Below are 21681 nucleotides of genomic sequence, written 5' to 3' on the forward strand. Positions count from 1 at the left end.
GATGGAAGCCAAAAAGTCACTGAATTCAGCCAGAAAGGCACCATTAATACCAGGAGGGCGATAAATTAAAATACAATAAAACGGGTTAGAGCAGCCAACTTTAGGAATAAGCAGTTCAAATGAGGTAAAAGTTCCACAATTCACTCTCCTCGAGGAGAAACTGTGTTTGTACAACAAAGCAAGGCCACCACCACGGCCAGTGGTCCTTGGGGCACATATGAATGCGCAATCAGGCGGGCATAGCTCCTTCATGGACGCATAATCTTCATCCCTTTGCCAGGTCTCAGTGAAAAACATGAAATCTAAATCTCTAGTGATGAAAAAAATCATTCAGCGTGAATGATTTGTTATTGATCGAGCAAGCATTCAACAATGCCAGCTTAAGAGACTTGGGACCAGCTTTGCAGACAGATTGTGATTGTGACAGTGGTTGCAGATACCGGAAATTGTGGGTTGTGTGGTTTTGACGTTTGTGATGTCTGTTGTTCATTACTACAGGTATGAAGGTGGGAGATTGTGGGACAGTAGAGACTAGCCCAGTAGTTGGGGCAATAGGAAAGCAGGAGGGATTGTCTGTAGAGGTTAGTAGCAGCTGGAGCCTGTAGGGGGAGCTACGGGAGGCAATGTCTATAGAATGCTCGGTAGAAGAAGAGCCAGGCACTGAGAAGGGGGTGTGGCACGTAAACAGTCACGCATGTGTGAGTGACATTGTGTGTGCTGCTAACATTCAGCTTCCTAACTTGCTCGGGTGAAGTCTGTCATGTTGATAAAAGGAGGGGCAGTTCCAAAATAAGTTAAAATTGTCAATGAAATACAACCCGTGGATATTGCAGGCGGTTTGGAGCCAAGAATGGAGTTGGAGGAGCCGACTGAACCGCTCTGTGCCAAAGCCGAGTGTGGGAAGAGGGCCGCTGATGAAGATTGACATCCCGCAGTCTTTTAAGGCAGAAAACAGACTGTTAAAATCGCTCTTTAGCAGCTCAGACTGACCCCGGACCACATCGTTGATTCCGATGTGCAAGATCAGACGTTTAATGGAGTGTGGAAATGATTGCAGTAGGTCCGGGAGTTTATCTCTGATTTTTGTGACAGTGGCTCCTGGAAAACAGTGGGTTGTGGAATTAAAAAAGCGAATGTTCCTGGTTATGGAGTCACCCACTATGGCGGTGGTTGGGGGGAACAGTGGCCGAGGATGAGGGGGCGAGCGTCGCTTCTCTGTGGGGACTGTTTGCGGAGTGTGCGGAGAGGTCACAACCTCAGCAGTGGCTGGGGGCTCACATGACCCTTCACGGCATGGAAGACCGCCGGAGCGTCTCGCCCTGAGAGCAGCCTCCTTCATGATCCTGCGCCTGGAGGAGGAGGTCGCGGACCTGAACAGGGGTCCCGAAACAGACCCCACAACCCCCCGGGCTGCTGGCAGTGAATCAGTCGAAGGGCAAACAGGAGGGGAATGGACAGTTTGCAGTAGAGGGAATTCCTCAACAGGGAATTCCTCAACACTCAAGATGTTATATCTGTTCTCCAGTTGGAGCTCACGAGGTGGAGCATGTATCGGGCTGGACCTCACTCGCTTTTTTCCATGTACTGTGGACCATGGCTCTTGGTTGGGAGTGGAGTTATTAGTTCTGAACCTTGGATTTGGACTGAAGGTGAAAGTAGCTAAAGTTGCACTGCTGCTCGCCCATTTAGGCTTGGCCCCCAGCAGCAGCCACGGGTCCTCCGCCGGAGGATGTGGGGCTGCAGCTGAGGAGGCCGGCCTGGATGTCGCTGTGGCGGCTGGATCATCAGCTCGGAGCTGAGGAGCCGAGGCTGACCACTCAGCTGGGGCCAAGCCAGTGGGGTTGGGATCTGCTGTATCCATGGAGCAGGGAGCAAATTCTGGGATGGTTGAGTCCAGATCCGCAGGATTGCCAGGGGGACCAGGACCTGGAGTGACAACATAGTCAAGCCGCGCCTCTTCATCCCTAATCCAGTAGAGGTTTGAAATGCGCTGCTCCAGCTCCGCGATCTTCTGGGTTTTGTGGATACAGCTGTCACAGTGGTGTGGAGAGGTGAGTGGAGCCATGGGGGACAGATGGGGTAGCCAAGGAAGCAGAAAACAAACTCTGGCAGCAACGGTGTAATGCGTAATGACGTGATTATATTCTCCAGAAAGCTACATTCTCAAGTTTTTTTTTTTTTTTTTTTTTTAGCAGTTGGTATGAGCCACAGTAAAAACAAAATTACACGCGGGGACTCTAAAAGTGTGTTGACTCAGATCAGGGTGGGTTGTGGTCCGGTAGAAAGCGGGACTTACCGGCGCATAGAGGTGAATGAGTGTCTGGGAGAAACCAGTGAGTTTCGCCAGGTAGCTGCAGTCACTCCGGTGTCCAGAAAATGGCACAGAAGGTGTAAAAAGGCTTCTGGGGTGGCCGAAGTGTTCACGGGGACTTTCACTCTCAGGCAGGCAGTATCACTGTAGTTAATCCAGTTGTAGAGCAGAGAAAAACTAGACTGTTGCTAAAAGTTAGCGAATCTCTGATGAAGTTTGGGGTGCGGCTGTGTCACCAGTCACCCGTGTCCAAAAAGCTCAAAATCCGCCGATCAGAAACACGAGATCGGCCATCCGGCCAAACGAACAGACTTTAAACAAATAAAATCATTAAAAGTAGTTTATTAGGCGTGGCATAAAACTGGTTTAAAGTTATAAATTAAGAGCCGAGGTGACAGAGAACGCCGACTCAAGCAGGAAGCGGAAGGCGGCAAAACTCTGTGTGATGACAGTCTTCTACAAACATCAGAAACACAGTTTGAAGGAACCCAAAGCTGACACTCTCCTCCCATTGGCGTCTTGAGATCCTGTCCATGAATTTGATTATATATGTACAGCATGGCCTTGCATGGTCAGGGTCATAAGTTGTGCTATACAAAGTGGCAGTTATTTAGTTTGGCAATAGTGAGATGATATTTTATATTTTTTTTTATTTTTAATTTATTTATACTTTATTAATCCCCCTGAGGGGAAATTCAATTTTCACTCTTTTGTCATTAACACACAGGTCCGAAAGACACACACATGCACAAACATGCACAAAGTGGAGAGATGTCAGAGTGAGGGGGCTGCCTTGGTCAGGTGCCCCGAGCGGTTGGGGGTTCAGTGCCTTGCTCAAGGGCACCTTGGCAGTGCCCAGGAGGTGAACTGGCACCTCTCCAGCCACCAGTCCACACTCCATATTTGGTCCGGACGGGGACTTGAACCGGTTCCTAACCCAAGTCCCTATACGGACTGAGCTACTAAGCCCCAGTATGTGACTGTAAATAAATTGGGGATGCAGGGGTGTGCAAAACCATTTACCTAACGAAACCTAAATTAAGATCAAAATTGATTATTATACCGCATATGTCAGCGGAACACAAGTTTAAATGTTTCATGCACAAACACTACAAACTAGTCCGCAGTTACTTCAACACGCTAAATGAGAAAGCACATATTAATAAAGACAAGTTGATTAATCAATCCAACTATATCTTAACTCGAAATATAATATAATATAACCCTTCTTAACTATCGCCACAGGATGTCAGTATAACTCCATGTTAAATGAGGGATTAAACACATGAAATTATAACTCACTCATACTATGACCTACAAGAGTGTAAACAATATCATTCCACTAAAAAACAAGGATTATGCACAGTTACAATTTTAGAACATGGATAAAATGTATAGTTTACTTCCAAGAGACATTTCAAGTTGGTTAATAAGAGAAACTTAGTCTCTACTCAGGAATTTAACCTGAATTTACGGCTCACACATCTGGCTTTCTTATCTCATCTTCACCAGGGTGAGAGTTAGATAAAGCTGGGGTGACTCCTATACATGTGTTGTATAACAGATAGAGGGACAGAAGTGTGGAGAGACAAAAGGAAAAGAGGATGTGGTTTTATTGGAGGTAGAGTATTCAGTCCTTAAGAAAACTGTTTGTTTTATCAAAGATATGATTCTTTGGTGGTGGTTGAGTTGGAGTCTCTCCCTGCTGCTGGGATCTTAGCAGATCAGTGAACTTAAAAGCATAGATAATGACCCTTGTCTGGCAGTTAATCTGACTGAGTTGTCAAAACACTGGATTTTCCCTGGATGGTAATCAGCAAACTGAGATCTGGGTGTTTCCAATTGACACCTTTACCACTCTTGATGCCAGGATGACGGTGAAAGAGTTCATCAACTTTGAGTTGAGACCGGGGGCAAAACCATAAACATTTGACTCACAGAGTGGCCCATCTCACCACTGTCCATTTAGTTACAATCTAGGTTGTGGGGAGAATTCAGCAGGCTGTCCCTCCTACAGGAGTAAACTCCAAAAATATATATTTGAGGTTATCCCTAAGTCTTAAACTCTGCCTCCTCCATAGACAACATGATGTTTGAGTTCAGGACATCCTCAAAATGCTCCTTCCACCATTCATCAACATTCCCAGTCCAGGTTTGCAATTCTCCTCCCCCTCCAAAAATAGACTGAATCAAAACTTTTCCTTCTTGAGTCATCTAAGGGTTTGTCAGAACTTCATTGAGGCCCACCAGAATGTCTTTGTACATGACCTCTTGAAACTCCTTCCACACCCAAGGTTTGCTTTGGTGACTTCCATAGCTTTAGATCCAGTAATTGATTTGTCTGTTGCTTCAGGAGGCCCCTAGACAACCAAGAACAGAAAGCCTCTCCCTTTAGCTTGATGCCCTCCTTCAACTGCCCAGCAGCAGTTAGCAACTACCTTGTGAAAAAGTAGAGCATTAAGCAAATAAGAAGTTGGAGACCTAGACAGAGCTAAAAAGATAGTGAATATTGGACTGAACATTTATCAGGTACATACACATGCAACTCCAACTGAATACTAATAGTGCGCTGCATCTTCTCTATGTGTAAATAAGCTAGCACATACAATTGCTTATATGATAGCCATATCAACGTTATAAGGTAATGTTTTATGTAAAACTTATTTCTCTGCCCCCAAAAGGTCACACTACATTACAATGAATAAATAAATAAAAATGCATTGTTAACAAAACTGTACAGTTGTGGGCCATTTCAGTATGCCTTCTTAGTATATTTTTTTAAACTTTACATGACCTTCACCCATATTATTTTTTTAATGTGTAAATTACCGATATAAATTCAAGTAGTCTATAAATTGTGCCAATATTATTAAAAAAAGAGAAACTTTTGTACAGCACAACTGAATATATATATATATATATATATATATATTGTAGCCTGGCACCTGGTCCCTACCTTTTCATCAAGTCCACAATTTGCCCAAGAAGGTATATGAGAAAATGTAGGCAGAGGTTAGGGTCTCTGCTGATAAATACACTGCCACACACCTCTTTTTGGATTATAAGTGGTGATTATGATGAAGAATATCTTGTATAGTATACCTTTAAGATATTCACCATAGGATACGGCAGAAAGCTCCTCTGTTTGGTCACCTTCTTCCTGTTGCCTCACCTTGTAGGTCCACAGAGATAAAACATCACTGTTCTATTATATTTTTTGATGCTGCTCCCAAATGTATAAATACCAGTGCAAGCTTCTAATTTGCATTTACATGTGATCCTAACCCAGTGGTATAGCTGTCATACACAGTATGATGTCCACACAGAGGTGGCCAGAGAAGTGTTGGACACTCTTACAGCTGTTGCTGTTGGTGTCTGTCTCTGATGCTGAGGAGCTGGTGTGCAGGCGGAGAGGGGATCCTGAGAACCCCCAGCTATTTAAGGATGGAGACATTTTCTTAGGGGCAATCTTCTCTTTCCACAGCAGCTGGAAAATTAGGCAGGACAACTACATGCAGAAGCCACTGCCACTGCAATGCACCAGGTAAATTAGACTGTAAACACCGAGTTAGATTTCAACTACCTAAGTGAAAGTGGGTACAGATACAAAACAGGCACAGCAAAGGGCATCAAACTCAATATAAAAATATGAGATTTTTTTTTTTTTTTTTACTTTTCTGTGTCTAAATACCATCAGATGCTTCTGTTTCTGTGATGCTGTTTCTAGTCCATGGATAATGATCCATAATCCATGTTTTCAGTTCTAATATTTATATCTGCCGACATCTAGTTTGCATTTCAGAGGTTTCCAGTATGCCCAGGCTATGCGCTTTGCCATAGAGGAGATTAATAACAGAACAGACCTGCTGCCTGGCGTCTCTCTGGGCTATAAGATCTATGATTCCTGTCGCTCCATTGCTGGAGGTGTGAGGGTTGCATTGGCTTTGGCTAATGATTATGAGGTGTTACCTGCACCCTCAGAAGCACCATGTACTGGACCAGCCCAAGTGCAGGCCATTATTGGAGAGACCTCTTCCTCTCCTTCCATGGCTATAGCCACTGTAATCGGACCCTTTCATATCCCAATGGTAAGTAAGATTGGTCAAAATGAAAATATACTTGTGAAAACAATTATTACCCTGTATTTCTTCCAGCTGCTCAAAACAAAAGGGGTTTAAAAAAGAATTATAGGTAACACTTTATAGTAACTGTCAGTAAAAGAAATTATTAATTAAACTTCAGGTAATGGTCATTTTAATGTTAACAAACAGTGAAATGATAATTGAATAATGTTTACTAATTATTAATAATGTCTTTATTTATGTTAATTTATCAGTTTATTTTTACACACTGTACAATTTTATGTGCCATATTAGGTATTCAATAAATATTTGTAAAGGTAAACCTGTAAACCTTTAAGAATTTGTTTGAGAAAACATTTGACTGATTGACCAGACAGTTGTAGCACACTGTTAATGTCTATTGATTGGTCTGTAAACTGTCTATACCCATCATTAGGATGCTTATTATAAAGTTGCAACTTATGATTATGATACTTTATTAAATGGTTAATAAATATTGTCTGGACAATCTACAAGTATGCAACATCATACTGAAAAACTACAGAATGTTCAAAGAAGGTTTACAAAACAATTATTAACCATTTACAAAGTCTTACAAATGTGTAGTTTTATTATTTATGATTCCATTGCTTGTAAACAGTGATAACACAGTAATAATTTGATATTCATTTTTAAATAGGCAAAAAAAGTATAAGGTGTGCAAAAAATGGTTGTAATGCAAAATGATGATATTACTAAGCAAACATTATTATTTATCATTTCATTGTTTGTTAACAGTAAAATAACTATTAACTTAAGTTTTTTTTAACTGTAATTTATCAGTGATGATCATTATGAAGTCTTACCACATTGTAGTGTGGTGTGTAAATGTTTGATATGAATATTTACCTCAGGATATCATTTCTTTTTTTTCTTGTTTTTCCCTCTTAGATCAGCCACTTTGCCACTTGTGCATGTCTCAGTGATAAAACCAAGTACCCATCCTTCCTCAGGACAATACCCAGTGACGACTACCAGAGCAGAGCCCTGGCACAGTTGGTCAAGCACTTTGGTTGGACTTGGGTTGGAGCTATTAGAACAAATGATGATTATGGGAACAATGGCATGGCTATATTCACAAAAAAAGCCCAGCAGCTGGGCATCTGTCTGGAGTACTCTGTGTCTTTGTTTAGAACAGATCCACCAGACAAAATACAAAAGATAATTGACATTATCAAGGCTTCCACTTCCAAGGTGATTGTCGCCTTCCTTTCCGCTGGTGATATTCTTGTACTAATACACAAGATGTCTCAACACAACTTGACTGGGTACCAGTGGGTCGGTAGTGAAAGCTGGATCTTTGATCCTCAACCTGCAGCCATGGATAAGCATCACATTCTGGATGGTGCCATAGGCCTGTCCATCCCCAAAGCACATGTCAGTGGCATGAGAGAGTTCATGTTTGATATTAAGCCTCTCAATTCATCTGGTAATGAAATGTTTACAGAGTTTTGGGAAAAAATATTCAACTGTAAGTTCAAGCAGTCAAAGTTGGCTGCAGAGAATCAGAGAGAATGTACTGGACATGAGGATCTGACTGGAGTGCAGAACAGCTTCACTGATATGTCACTCATGCCTATCTTTAACAATGTCTATAAAGGAGTGTATGCTGTGGCCCACGCACTACATACTATGCTCAGCTGTAATAAAACATGTAACAACAAAGTGCAGCTAGATCCATATACGGTGAGTTCATAAATATATTATCAGTCCATCATGATGCACGCCACACGGCCTACAAAATTGTATCAGATAATGATCTACATCGATGTATATTCTTTTAGATTTTACAACACATAAAAAGGATTCATTTCAAAACAAAGGAAGGAGAGGAGGTTTATTTTAATGAGAATGGAGACCCAGCAGCAAAGTATGAAATTATAAACTGGCAGCCAACAGAAAATGGCATTGTGGACTTTGTCACAGTTGGTTTTTATGATGCATCTTTACCTGCAGACAAACAGCTGAATCTGCAAAATAAGTCTTTAATTTGGGCAAACAACTCACAACAGGTAAGCTATTGTAATGTTTATACAGTCTATTTTAATAGTTAAAAATTTCATATGGTACTAGTTGTTGTTGTTGTTGTATGATGTTTTTTATGCACAATCGAACCTTACAAGAACAACCTTGTCAAAGGGAATGCCAATATTTTTCTCATCGTCATTTTGTTTATGCAGGTGCCTGTGTCAGTTTGCAGTGAGAAGTGTCGTCCCGGAACTCGCAAGGTTCTCCAGAAAGGAAAGCCTGTCTGCTGCTATGACTGTTTAACATGTGCAGAGGGAGAAATAAGCAAAATTACAGGTGTAGTATTATTTTGTCAATAGAAAAAAAAAAAATATATATATATATATATATATATATATATTAAAATACCAAAAGGCTTACAGTTTGTTTCACACCTCCTCACAGTTAGCAGGCAGATTTGGTCTAATCTGTTGGGGTGTGACATCTCTCTGAAACTGCAATTATTGAGATTGAGAGTGAATGAAATTATGTGTGCAGTTGGACTGAAAATTGATATTTGAAAAAAAAAGTACAATACTAGTCATTAAGGCCCAAACATTTGTGCAACAAAAACAAATTAAACCTCAATTTATGATTATAACCTTTTTGCACTATTTCTTGTACTAACAAATCCAAATCATTCATGATGGTACCATGAAACTGTCATATGACTATCCATTTATTATCCAGTAATTATGTGCTGTACATCTTCTATGTATGAAAAATAAGCAATATAGTGACAAAAACATCAAATGTACTGAGCAAGTCTGACACCTGCTTTAAAATCATTTTCAGATGCTATCACCTGTGTGCGATGCCACCCTGAGTTCTGGTCAAATGAGAAAAGAGATGCCTGTGTAAGGAAGGAGGTAGAGTTTCTATCATATGAAGAGATAATGGGAGCACTGCTCACTGCAGCATCCTTGCTGGGAACATGCATCACTGCTGTTGTGGCATTCATTTTCTTCAGATACAGGAAAACTCCTATTGTTAGGGCCAACAACTCTGAGCTGAGCTTCCTGCTGCTCTTCTCCTTGACTCTTTGTTTCCTGTGTTCTCTGACCTTCATTGGCCGGCCCTCTGAGTGGTCCTGCATGCTGCGACACACAGCATTTGGCATCACCTTTGTCCTCTGTATCTCATGTGTTCTGGGGAAAACTATAGTGGTGTTAATGGCCTTCAGGGCAACACTTCCTGGTAGTAATGTGATGAAATGGTTTGGGCCTGCACAGCAGAAACTCAGTGTTCTGGCTTTCACTCTTATACAAGTAATCATATGTATCCTCTGGTTAACAATTTCACCTCCTTTTCCATTTCAGAACTTTAAGGAATTCAAGGACAGACTTATTTTAGAGTGTGCTCTGGGTTCAGCTGTAGGCTTTTGGGCTGTTCTTGGGTACATCGGACTTCTGGCCATGTTCTGTTTTATTCTTGCTTTTCTGGCTCGGAAACTGCCTGATAATTTCAATGAGGCCAAATTTATCACTTTTAGCATGCTGATATTCTGTGCAGTATGGATCACCTTTATTCCAGCATATGTCAGCTCCCCTGGGAAGTTCAGTGTTGCTGTGGAGATATTTGCTATTCTGGCCTCCAGTTTTGGACTGCTCATTTGTATATTTTTCCCAAAATGTTATGTTATCTTACTGAAACCTGAGAAGAATACAAAAAAGGATATGATGGGGAAGGGGGCACCAAAATCATTTTGAAAACTTAAAATATCATTATGGAAAATGCCACTAAAATTCTGACATTAGAATTAGAGATAACAACTTTAAATACAACTTGATCAACATTAGATAAACCCTTATGATTTGAACATGTATTTTGATTTGTGTGTGTGTGTGTGTGTGTGTGTGTGTGTGTGTGTGTGTGTGTGTATTTTGTACTGCATTTAGACTTTGAAAGAGCTGTATGCAACATTCAGAGCATTAATGTAGCAGAAAACAGCTATTTGCTTTATAAAGATACTGGAGAGTAAAAGCATCTTAAGCAGAGGTTGAAATCACGCTCCCTCTGTGTGTGCTGTAATCTAAGTTTCTTTGTTCATTGTTGTGGTCGCTGTTCTGGCTTCATGTATATCTTAGTGCATGTCAGTCCCTTTGTCCGTTACACATTGGCATTAAAATGGCCCAAGCACCACAAAGTGCAAGGATTTTTATTCTTCTTCCTCCAAATGAATTGCATTTAGTGAAAAAAAAAGACATTTTAGGAGTCTCATGCTCAGCTTCCAAAAAATGGCTCAGTAACCCCCACTACATTATTTCTAAGAAGCAGCCCCTGAAACTGGTTTGACCTACACATACAAAAACTGGTAGACACATGTAAAGTCCCATGACGTACTAAAACAGTCTTGGAGCCATACCCTAAACCCAATAGGAAGTCAGCCGTTTTAATTTTTTTGCAGAATTTTTGTGCAGTTTTTACAATTTCCAGGGGCCATACTTTATTAAACTCCTCCTACAGATTAGATTCAGTTGACTTCAGATTGGGTGTTTACCATCTTAAGACATTGGTCCTTAAAATGTGTTCAAAACTTGAGTTTTCGTCAAACTGTGTGACCGTGGTGAGGTTTCAAACATCCATGTTCCACCACCAAACAAGAAGTGCTCCAACTATCTATCTAACTCCAGCATACATGGTCCAATCTGCCCCATATTTCACAGGTTTGATGACAGTCCTGGGCTGAACACATCTACATGCCAATAATTAGTTATTACAATCATAGAACCCCCTTCTGGCATCAGGAAAGATGTTTTATACATTGATGTACATGTCCTACAAAGTTGACCAGATCCACCTGAACTTTGGCCAAAGCAGCCATAACACCTTGGTGATGCTTTACTGTGAAAATTGTGAATCTTCTTTGGAGGACGTCTCTAAGGGGGCAGGGTGAGTTTCAGTGTTTTGACAAGACAACATAAACTGTTGCAACTTTACGCCACATGGTCAGATCTTGTCAAAATTTGACACATATGATGACAGTCATGGCTTGAACACATCTTAAGAGGAATTTTGAAACATAGTCATAATGCCACCTAATGGCAACAGAAAATTACAATTTTTTTATTTTGATGTCCTCCTTCTAGCAAGTTACAGTAAAAAAAAAAAAATAAAAACTTCAATTAGTAACCTGGGCAATTATTTGCTTAAATCACTGAACCCAACAGGCATATATTTGGGACAGGCGTCTATATGGGACAGGCCTTTGATTCCTTTTACACAAACCTGTCGCTCAGCTAAGATGGGAAAATACGATCAAATAGTTTATTTGAACCAGTATGAATATTACTTGTATAAAAATTAGGCTTTGAATAACATATCAATTATGAATGAATCTTTTGACCTAGCTCAAAGAGACAGCACATTAGAGAGAGAGCGTTATGACACTCGTTTTACGGTACTAGAGGATTACGCGACCAGGGGCCTCATTTATAAAACTGTGCGCAGGAAAGGTGACTAAAGTTGACATATGAACAAAGCACAGAAGGTGCTTATGTATGATTTATAACACAGTGTGCATGCATGTCCCAAGCCTGTTTCCCTTTATAAATCACAATCAACTCGAAATGTGGTGCAGGTGAAGGAGTGTCTCACCCCACCCATAAATGCCTGTACTGTAAATGGCCAGTGAAACACCCTGATTTAATATTCATTAACAAGACACAGCACGAAGGAAAGCACGGCAAACACAGCAAGAAAACTTATAAAACAAAACTTCACACAGAGTGAAGTTGAAGTTCTTGTTGGGGAGGTTGATAGCAGAAAGACAATGTTGTTTGGTGGACTCAATATGGGCATTACTATGGCTAAAATGCAGCGAAGTGGCAGCTGGTGGCAGATGCTGTAAATGCTGTTCCCTATGACTGTCTCAGAAGTCAGGAAGAAGTGGTTCAATATTTAAGGTGTTAAGGCTATTTGCGGTGATTTATTTAGACAGAAAATCGAAGAGCGCACATTTTCCCATCAAGTATGATTTTTATGAATCTCAAAGTTTGCGTAGAAAGTAGCGTATGCCACGTTTATTAAAGAGGCCCCTGGTATACCGACACAACACCACTTTATCCTGTTAAAACAATATTCATAACTTGGATTCATTTTCATGTAAAAAACTCTTATTTCGTTGTTTTTTTTTGTTTTGTTTTTTTAATTCTGATTGGTGGACCCATACAGACTAAAGGAATATAAATAAGATAATGGGTAATCGAAGAATGGACTCGTATTCTGATTTTTTGACAGCTTCAGAGATAGGGAGTCACTGCTTGTTCTTTCATTGTGGTGGTATATCTGAATAAATTGCAGTCTTCTCTGGTGCTCATGGTTTCAGTAAAATGAACTGAACAATTGAATTGTGGAGAATTTAACCAAACTAACAAAGTGTAGCATATTTATTTGTCAGAATGTGTAGCCACACCAGGTTAGTAAAAGGGACTGGGCATTTAATTGGGACCAGGCTTTTAATTGAAGTTTTACGATAATCATACCCACCATTTGCTGAAATAAGTCCTTAGATCTTGATGATAATCAGAAATGAAGCATTTGACTTTTCATCAAATGCGGTTGCCGTGGCAACACCTTATTCGACATACCTGCCGAAAGTCCCCCAACTGGGAGACTTTGAGAGCGACTTTGCAAGCACAGTGTGAAACAATACACTGATCACAAAGAATATAGTGATGTTTCACATCAAATTAAATTAAACAGCAGAACCTGGGCTGTAAAAACCCTTTTTACATGCTCCAAATACAGGTCAAACAACAACTAATTAAACAACAACAAATCCAACTCCATACAGCACCGATATCCCGACCCACTCGGTATATTTCGGGCTCTAACTCAACCACACTTTACGCAGAACACACACCGTTCATCTCAAATGAAAGCTGAGACTCTGTTTCCACATATATGCACCAAAGCACTCTACGCCACACCATCAGAGAGTTAGAGGCCAAAGAACAACAACAGAGATCTTTTCGCCAAAATATATTTGTAATATCTCTCTTACCGTGTTGTTTTTTGCCGTGAAAAGCGCATTCTGCCTTTGAAACATGCTTCATTCCAGTTCACCGTGATGTTATCTGTCATTCAAATGAATCTGGGTGGAAAAACTTGCCGGCCGGAGGTTCTGGGGGAAGCATAACAATGACCACTCATAGCAGCTGACATCGCCCCACTACGCGTTCTGCTGACTCTGATTGGCTTACAGTGCTGTCAATCTCGTTTTAGTGAGTATAGCGCCATTCTATTGGCTCTAACAAATCAAACGAGGTGTCAATCACTCAAATCAGCCAAGCCATCACGGAGATACGGGCCTCCAAAACTCAGAATAGAAACTCAGTTTCAAATGTAGTAGGTGTGTATTGGTCAGTTTGGAGTGGGAAATCGAGAAAAAGAAAAAAAACGGACAGTTGTATGTGTATATCCTAAACATCATTAGGGATTTACAGAAACAAAAAATGAAAGATATAGGATTGTGCATGACAAAAATCACATGCAAACATGGTGCAATTTTGGATAGCTCGCCTGAATTTTCTGTACTAAAACCTCTCTAATATTGTTCTGCTTCACTTTATCAGAATCAACCTTTGCAGAGTTAAGATTCACATATTGTACTGTGATTTGATAGAGGTTTAGAGGTGCAGCTGCATCATTCCAAAGGGATACTCATCCTGAAAATGCTTAAAATGCTTTTTTTTTTTTTTTTTAGGCGAACCTCAAAATGTTTCCTTGGTGCTGTGTGCCATCTTCACTTACTCTTCACATATAACACATTTAGTGATATTTACACATCTTATAAAATCTCACAAGTGTTCCCTTTACCATGACACCAAAAGTATTCAAATAGACCTTGTGGTTGCAGAGATATATTCATTTCATTATGGATGTGCAATTTTCGAGCAGAGGCCTATAATCTGCCCCAAACTTCACATGTTTTGTAAGGCTTCAGTCCCAAAGCCAACTACATGTGCGTAAGGTGTCATGGTGATTGCTCCACCTATTGGCAACAGGAAGAAAGACTTGTCAAACAATTATCTTTTGATTTACCTGAAATTTACATGGTGGTGTCTATAATTGATTTACAGCAACATGATACATAATTAGTGTGCTCTCCAGTGCCACACAGTGGATACAGAATATGGTACAAAATGTGCAATAGGTCATTCCAATGCCCACACTCTAAGAAGGGAGTACCAACTTACTCCTGCGTGCAGGGTCTGACTTTCACAGAAATGAACAGCGGCATCAATTGGCATCCTGGCAGCACCCCCGATCATCGCTGCTTGCAGCTTTGATTATTATTATCATTATTTTACCAAGTGTGTACTGCCTTGTCTGAGACGCTGGGGGAAAAAATTGCATCCCAATGGCTACCTATTTGCTGCCTTGCCACTGATAAAGCCACCCTGACTCACAGTGTTGGGACAGTTTTGTTGCAGAGGCATTACGCCCACCGTCTGGTCCACCCATTAGCTGTCAGCCGCCTGCTGAGCTCCAGCATGTTGAGAGCTGCGTGCCAGCAATGCAGGCCCAGAAAACTATACAAGACAGTTGGGGTCTGATAAAGGGCAACTTTACTGTACTTCACTTTCAACATCCATCCATCTTCTTTTTTAATAGGGCCCTGGCCACAGTGATGGGACACTCTCTCCCCTTTGGTTGTGCCTTGACATCCTGCTCACAAACAGATTTGGAGGTGAAAAACTATCAAAACATGTGTGACTTTGGCCTGAGAATACTTTGGTAATATATGAACTACATGGCTTGTGGGCTGGCGACATTGTCATAACATGAATGCTAATAGTGCACTGCGTCTTCCCCATGTGTAAATAAGCTAGCACATATAATTGCTTATATGATAGCCATATCAATGTCATAAGGTAATGCTTTTGTAAAGTGGTAGTCACAAAACCAAACAAAAACATCAGTTAATGCATTGTTAACAAGACTTTACTGTTGTGGGGCATATCGGTATGCCTAATGAGTCTAATTTTCTAGGTTCATCCTGCATTATTTACTGATGTGTAAATTACAAAATTACTATTTTAAATATCAGGATATATCGTGCCAATATGATTATTATTTTAAAAAAATTTTGTCTGGCACAACAGAATTTTCTTATCTGATAATATATGAATTTCAAGGTATTATGCATGAATTGTCAGCTACTATTTGTAAACAGTTTTGCCAGCAAAGGTGAATTTGAAGACCAACTGTTCGCCTTGCTATATTTGCATTTTTTTGGCACTGTGCAGTGTGACACCTGGTTGCTACCTTTTTTAAAAGTCCCAACCTTACCTGTGTGCTGTGCCCAGGAATGCCCCAGACACAGCAAAATAATATGAAAATATGAAAATGCAAGAAGAGGGCAGAGTCTCTGTGATAAATACACTGCCACACATTTATAACTGGATAATAAGTGCTGATTATGAGGAAAATCCTGTATAGTATACCTTTAAGATATTCAGAATAGGATAATGCAGAAAACTCTTTTGTTTGGACACCTTCTTCCTGTTGCCTCACCTTGTAGGTCCACAGAGATAAAACATCACTGTTCGATTATACTGTTTTATGCTGCTCCCAAATGTATAAATACCAGTGGAAGCCTCTAATTTGCATTTATGTGTGATCCTAACCCAGTGATTTAGCTGTCGGAGACAGTATGATGTCCACACAGAGGTGGCAAGAGAAGGGATGGACACTTTTACAGCTGTTGCTGGTGGCATCTGTCTCTCAGGCTGAGGAGCTGGTGTGCAGGCGAAGAGGGAATCCAGAGAACCCCCAGCTATCTAAGGATGGAGACATTATGTTGGGGGGAATCTTCTCTTTCCACAGAAGCTGGAAAACCAGGCAGGACAACTACATGCACAAGCCACTGCCACTGCAATGCACCAGGTAAATTAGACTGTAAACACCGAGTTAGATTTCAACTACCTAAGTGAAAGTGGGTACAGATACATAACAGGCACAGCAAAGAGCATCAAACTAAGTATTAAAATATGAGATATTCTCTTTCTTGTGTCTTAATACTATCAAATGCTTTTTATTTCCTGTACAACCCTTTCTATTGCAAGGATACATTGTTTGCAGTTCCAATATTTATATTTGTCAACATCTAGTTTGAATTTCAGAGGTTTCCAGTATACCCAGGCTATGCTCTTTGCCATAGAGGAGATTAACAACAGAACAGACCTGCTACCGAACGTCTTTTTGGGCTACAAAATCTATGATGTCTGTAGCTCCATTGCCAGAGGTGTGAGGGTTACACTGGCTTTGGCTAATGGTAATGAGGAGTCATCTGCATCCTCCCAGGAACCATGTATCAAGTCAGACCAAGTGCAGGCCATTATTGGAGAGACCTCTTCGTCTCCTTCCATGGCTATAGCCTCTGTAATCGGACCCTTTCATATCCCAGTGGTAAGTAATGGTAAGATTGGTTAAAACAAATCTTGTCCTGTAATTCTTCTAGGTAGTCATAACAAAATGGGTTTTTTAAACATTTAGCACATTATAACCATTTCAAATAAATGGTAAATTGATAGTTAATTAAACCTATATTAATTTTAATGATAATCAATAAAGAAATAATAATTGCATTCTCTTTACTAATAGTAATGCAATAATTTATAATAATGTAACAGTTTGTTGTTACACACATTTTAACATTTTATATACTGCATTTAGTGTTGATTAAGAAATAGACCAAATATTGTATTGTATGTAAACTTTTAAGAAAGGGATTGAGATTGATTAACTAGATATTTGTAACACATTGTTAATGCTAATTGATTGGTTTGTAAAATGTATACATCCATCATTTGCATGTTTATTATAAAGCTGCAATTGATAATTATAATACTTTGTTAAATGGCCAAATATTGTGTAGGGCATCTACAACGATTGCAAAAATAATACTGGACAACCACATGTTTATAGATCCACTAAACAGTATTTCTCAACTTTTTAACAAGGTATTATAATCATAAGTAGCATCTCCATAATAACCACCCAAATAATATTTATAGAACATTTTCTTAAATGTGTATTAATAATTTGATAATCATTTGCAAATGGAGAATAAAGTGTAGAAAGTGTCATAATGTGTGCAATAAACTGTTAAAATCACATATTATGGCATTAATGAGTAAACATTATTTATCAGCTCATTGTTTGGTAATAGTAAAATAACAATTAATTAATGTTTGAGTAACAATAACTTTACAATTAATCAAAAATGGTTATAATATGACTATTATAAAATGTTACCACATTGTAGTGTGCTGTAAAAATGTTTTATATTTTGAATCTTTTTGAATTATCCTTTTTTTTTGTTGTCTTTCTTTTAGATCAGCCACTTTGCCACTTGTGCTTGTCTCAGTGATAAAACCAAGTACCCATCCTTCCTCAGGACAATACCCAGTGACGACTACCAGAGCAGAGCCCTGGCACATTTGGTCAAGCACTTTGGTTGGACTTGGGTTGGAGCAATTAGAACAAATGATGATTATGGGAACAATGGCATGGCCACATTTACAGAAACAGCCCAGCAGCTGGGCATCTGTCTGGAGTACTCTGTGTCTTTGTTTAGAACAGATCCACCAGACAAAATACAAAAGATAATTGACATTATCAGAGCTTCCACTTCCAAGGTGATTGTCACTTTCCTCTCCCCCACTGATATGAATATACTAATACAAAAGATGTCTCACCACAACTTGACTGGGTACCAGTGGGTCGGTAGTGAAAGCTGGATCTTTGATAGCCAAACTGCAGCCATGGATAAGCATCACATTCTGGATGGTGCCATAGGCCTGTCCATCCCCAAAGCACATGTCAGTGGCATGAGAGAGTTCATGATGGATGTGAAGCCTCTCAATTCATCTAGAAATGAATTATTTACAGAGTTTTGGGAGACATTATTCAGCTGTAAGTTCAAGCAGTCAAAGTCATCCACAGAGAATCAGAGAGGGTGTACTGGACATGAGGATCTGACTGGAGTGCAGAACAGCTTCACTGATATGTCGCTCATGCCTATCTTTAACAATGTATATAAAGGAGTGTATGCTGTGGCCCACGCACTTCATAGTATGCTCAGCTGTAACAAAACATGTAACAACAAAGTGCAGCTAGATCCATATACGGTGAGTTCATGAATAAATTCTTCATGTATCTTCACCAGGCCTACATGACGTGTGTCAGATGATTATCTATATTGATTCATGTATCTTAAAAAAGGTTAATTTCAAAACAGAATCCTACAAATTTGTGTCAGATAATGATCTACACTGATTCATATCTTTTTAGATTTTACAACACATAAAAAGGATTCATTTCAAAACAAAGGAAGGAGAGGAGGTTTACTTTAATGAGAATGGAGACCCAGCAGCAAAGTATGAGATTATAAATTGGCAGCCAACAGAAAATGGCATTGTGGACTTTGTCATAGTTGGTTTCTATGATGCATCTTTACCTGCAGACAAACAGCTGAATCTGCAAAATAAGTCTTTAATTTGGGCAAACATCTCAAAACAGGTAAGCTATTGTAATAATTACACAGTCTATTTCAGTCGTTCAAAATTGCATATTGCAGGAGTTGTTGTTCTTTCATTATGTTTGTTTAAGATGCTTAAAAATGCATAATAGAACCTAACGAGAACAACACCTTGTCAAAGTGAATCCCACATATTTTCTCATAATCAATTCGTTCTTGCAGGTGCCTGTGTCAGTTTGCAGTAAGAAGTGTCGTCCAGGAACTCGCAAGGTCCTCCAGAAAGGAAAGCCTGTCTGCTGCTATGACTGTTTAACATGTGCAGAGGGAGAAATAAGCAACATTACAGGTGTTGTATTATTATGCTGTAGTAAAATGAGAAGAATAAAAAAAAGTTGTGTGTGGTAATTAATGCATGGAAAATAAGCAATATAGGGACAAAAACATCAGATGTACCTAGCAAGGCTAACATCTGCATTTTCATTATTTTTCAGATTCTATCACCTGTGTGCGATGCCACCCTGCGTTCTGGTCAAATGACAGAAGAGATGCCTGTGTAAAGAAGGAGGTAGAGTTTCTATCATATAAAGAGATAATGGGAGCACTGCTCACTGCAGCATCCTTGCTGGGAACATGCATCACTGCTGTTGTGGCATTCATTTTCTTCAGATACAGGAAAACTCCTGTTGTCAGAGCCAACAACTCTGAGCTGAGCTTCCTGCTGCTCTTCTCCTTGACTCTGTGTTTCCTGTGTTCTCTGACCTTCATCGGCCGGCCCTCTGAGTGGTCCTGCATGCTGCGACACACAGCATTTGGCATCACCTTTGTTCTCTGTATCTCATGTGTTCTGGGGAAAACTATAGTGGTGTTAATGGCCTTCAGGGCAACACTTCCTGGTAGTAATGTGATGAAATGGTTTGGGCCTGCACAGCAGAGGCTCAGTGTCATGGGTTTCAGTCTTCCACAAATTATCATATGTATCCTCTGGTTAACAATTTCTCCTCCTTTATCATTCAGGAATTTTAAGGAATACAAGGACAGAATCATATTAGAGTGCACTCTGGGTTCAGCTGTAGGCTTTTGGGCTGTTCTTGGGTACATCGGACTTCTGGCCATGTTATGTTTTATTCTTGCTTTTCTGGCTCGGAAACTGCCTGATAATTTCAATGAGGCCAAATTTATCACTTTTAGCATACTGATATTCTGTGCAGTATGGACTGCCTTTATTCCAGCATATGTCAGCTCCCCTGGGAAGTTCAGTGTTGCTGTGGAGATATTTGCTATCCTGGCCTCCAGTTTTGGACTGCTCATTTGTATTTTTGTTCCAAAATGTTATATTATCTTACTGAAACCAGAGAAGAATACAAAAAAGAATATGATGGGGAAGGGGGCACCAAAATCCCTCTAAAAACTTAAAATAATATGATGACAAAGGCATTCAAGTGCTACTACTGTATAATGTCTACATGATCAGTTAACTAAATTGTCAAGTAGACCGTGTTCATTTACTAAAGACTTGCATTGTACTACTGTAAAATGTTTCCACTATAAATCATTTAATTAGTGACATAGCAAAATTATATATTTATATGATTTATTTATATAGATCTGTATATATATCAGTCCCTCCAGGATCTTGCAGCAAAAAACACCTTGAATTTGTGGCCCAAAACCCTTGAATTTGTGGCCAATCGGGAAATTGTGGCAAATAACAAAAATTGCCACTGATGACAAAAGGAGAAAAAAAATGTGAAAAAAATGTTTTTTTTTTGTTTTTTTTTTTTAAACTGCTACCTCCAAAAAAAAAAAAAAAAAAAAAAGAGCCATGTAATCACTTGCTCTAATAATCATATGGAATATTACAAAAATAGCTGCAAATGTTTTTTTTATAGTTCTCTTCTTTAGTTTTATTTATTGTAATTATTGTGGCTATCAAACAGACAATGTGTCTGTGACTATAAAACAGCATGTAAGCTACATTTTCTGTAAACATAACATTTTTATATATTCAACACAAATTGTATGCATTTAACCAGTGCAAATTCTTATGTCAATGCAGAGCGTTTCTCCATATTGCAATGCCATTAGTGTGATTTGATGATGCGTCTGATGGCGTTTCAAATGACATTGCATTTGCGACGACTTCCGGTAAGCTGGAAAATGCGGAAGAACGCAGAAAATTGCGGGACTTCTTAAAAATTGCAAGCCCCTGCAAAAATTGCAGACTTTTGTTGAATTTGCATTAATTATTGCGATCGCAAGATTTTCTGGAGGGATGTGTGTGTGTGTATATATATATGTATATTTCATGATTTATGTGCATTTTGTATTGCATTTGAGAAACACATAAAACTATATCATTACATTCTACCTTTCAGCGACCCAGCCCGTCCCTGTTTCAATGCAACAGCCCACAGCTTTTCTATTATGATCCACTTTCACAGTCCATCATCTTTTTTTTCTGTTTATCTGTGGCTGGGTCACAGTTTCAGCAGTCTATGCATGGTTGTTCAGGCGTCCCTCCTACGCACCATTTTCAGACTTCTCCTTGCGGATCTTGAGTGAGGCGTTCCCAGGCCAGATGAGATATACAGACCCTGCAGCCTGTAGTGGGTCTGTCCTGGGGTCTCATACCAGTTGCACATGCCTGAAAAACTTCCAAAAGGCGGCACCCAGAGATATCTTGCCTTAAGCATCTGCTGGGGAATGCAATTCAGCCACTTGTACTCACAGTCTAGTTCTTTTGGTCACTAGCC

At 39.7% G+C, this 21681-nt stretch overlaps 2 protein-coding genes across 2 annotated transcripts; both read left to right on the plus strand.

Annotated features, from left to right (window-relative positions):
• Window positions 1–5667: 5667 nt before the first annotated feature.
• On the plus strand, window positions 5668–10148 carry LOC125888225 (extracellular calcium-sensing receptor-like). The gene is made up of 6 exons (XM_049575437.1): window positions 5668–5855; window positions 6102–6399; window positions 7324–8118; window positions 8217–8444; window positions 8613–8736; window positions 9235–10148. The coding sequence occupies exons 1-6, from the start codon at window positions 5824–5826 to the stop codon at window positions 10146–10148; spliced, it is 2391 nt and encodes a 796-aa protein (XP_049431394.1). The 5' UTR covers window positions 5668–5823.
• A 6080-nt stretch (window positions 10149–16228) lies between these two features.
• LOC125888229 (extracellular calcium-sensing receptor-like) lies at window positions 16229–20333 on the plus strand. The gene is made up of 6 exons (XM_049575439.1): window positions 16229–16332; window positions 16557–16854; window positions 17784–18578; window positions 18742–18969; window positions 19151–19274; window positions 19420–20333. Exons 1-6 carry the CDS (start codon window positions 16244–16246, stop codon window positions 20331–20333), a joined length of 2448 nt encoding a protein of 815 aa, XP_049431396.1. The 5' UTR covers window positions 16229–16243.
• The last annotated feature ends 1348 nt before the right edge of the window (window positions 20334–21681 follow it).

The sequence above is a fragment of the Epinephelus fuscoguttatus genome, linkage group LG5 (genome assembly GCF_011397635.1).
Source record: "Epinephelus fuscoguttatus linkage group LG5, E.fuscoguttatus.final_Chr_v1".
Classification (NCBI taxonomy): domain Eukaryota; kingdom Metazoa; phylum Chordata; class Actinopteri; order Perciformes; family Serranidae; genus Epinephelus; species Epinephelus fuscoguttatus.

Bases quoted from the DNA above. Each gene is read 5' to 3' on its own strand.
- LOC125888229 (XM_049575439.1), top strand. From the start codon at position 16,244: ATGTTGGGGGGAATCTTCTCTTTCCACAGAAGCTGGAAAACCAGGCAG. The intron at 16,855-17,783 runs GTAAGTAATGGT...TCTTTCTTTTAG, and splicing joins GACCCTTTCATATCCCAGTG to ATCAGCCACTTTGCCACTTG. The intron at 18,579-18,741 runs GTGAGTTCATGA...ATATCTTTTTAG, and splicing joins TGCAGCTAGATCCATATACG to ATTTTACAACACATAAAAAG.
- LOC125888225 (XM_049575437.1), top strand. From the start codon at position 5,824: ATGCAGAAGCCACTGCCACTGCAATGCACCAG. The intron at 8,119-8,216 runs GTGAGTTCATAA...ATATTCTTTTAG, and splicing joins TGCAGCTAGATCCATATACG to ATTTTACAACACATAAAAAG. The intron at 8,445-8,612 runs GTAAGCTATTGT...TTGTTTATGCAG, and splicing joins GGGCAAACAACTCACAACAG to GTGCCTGTGTCAGTTTGCAG.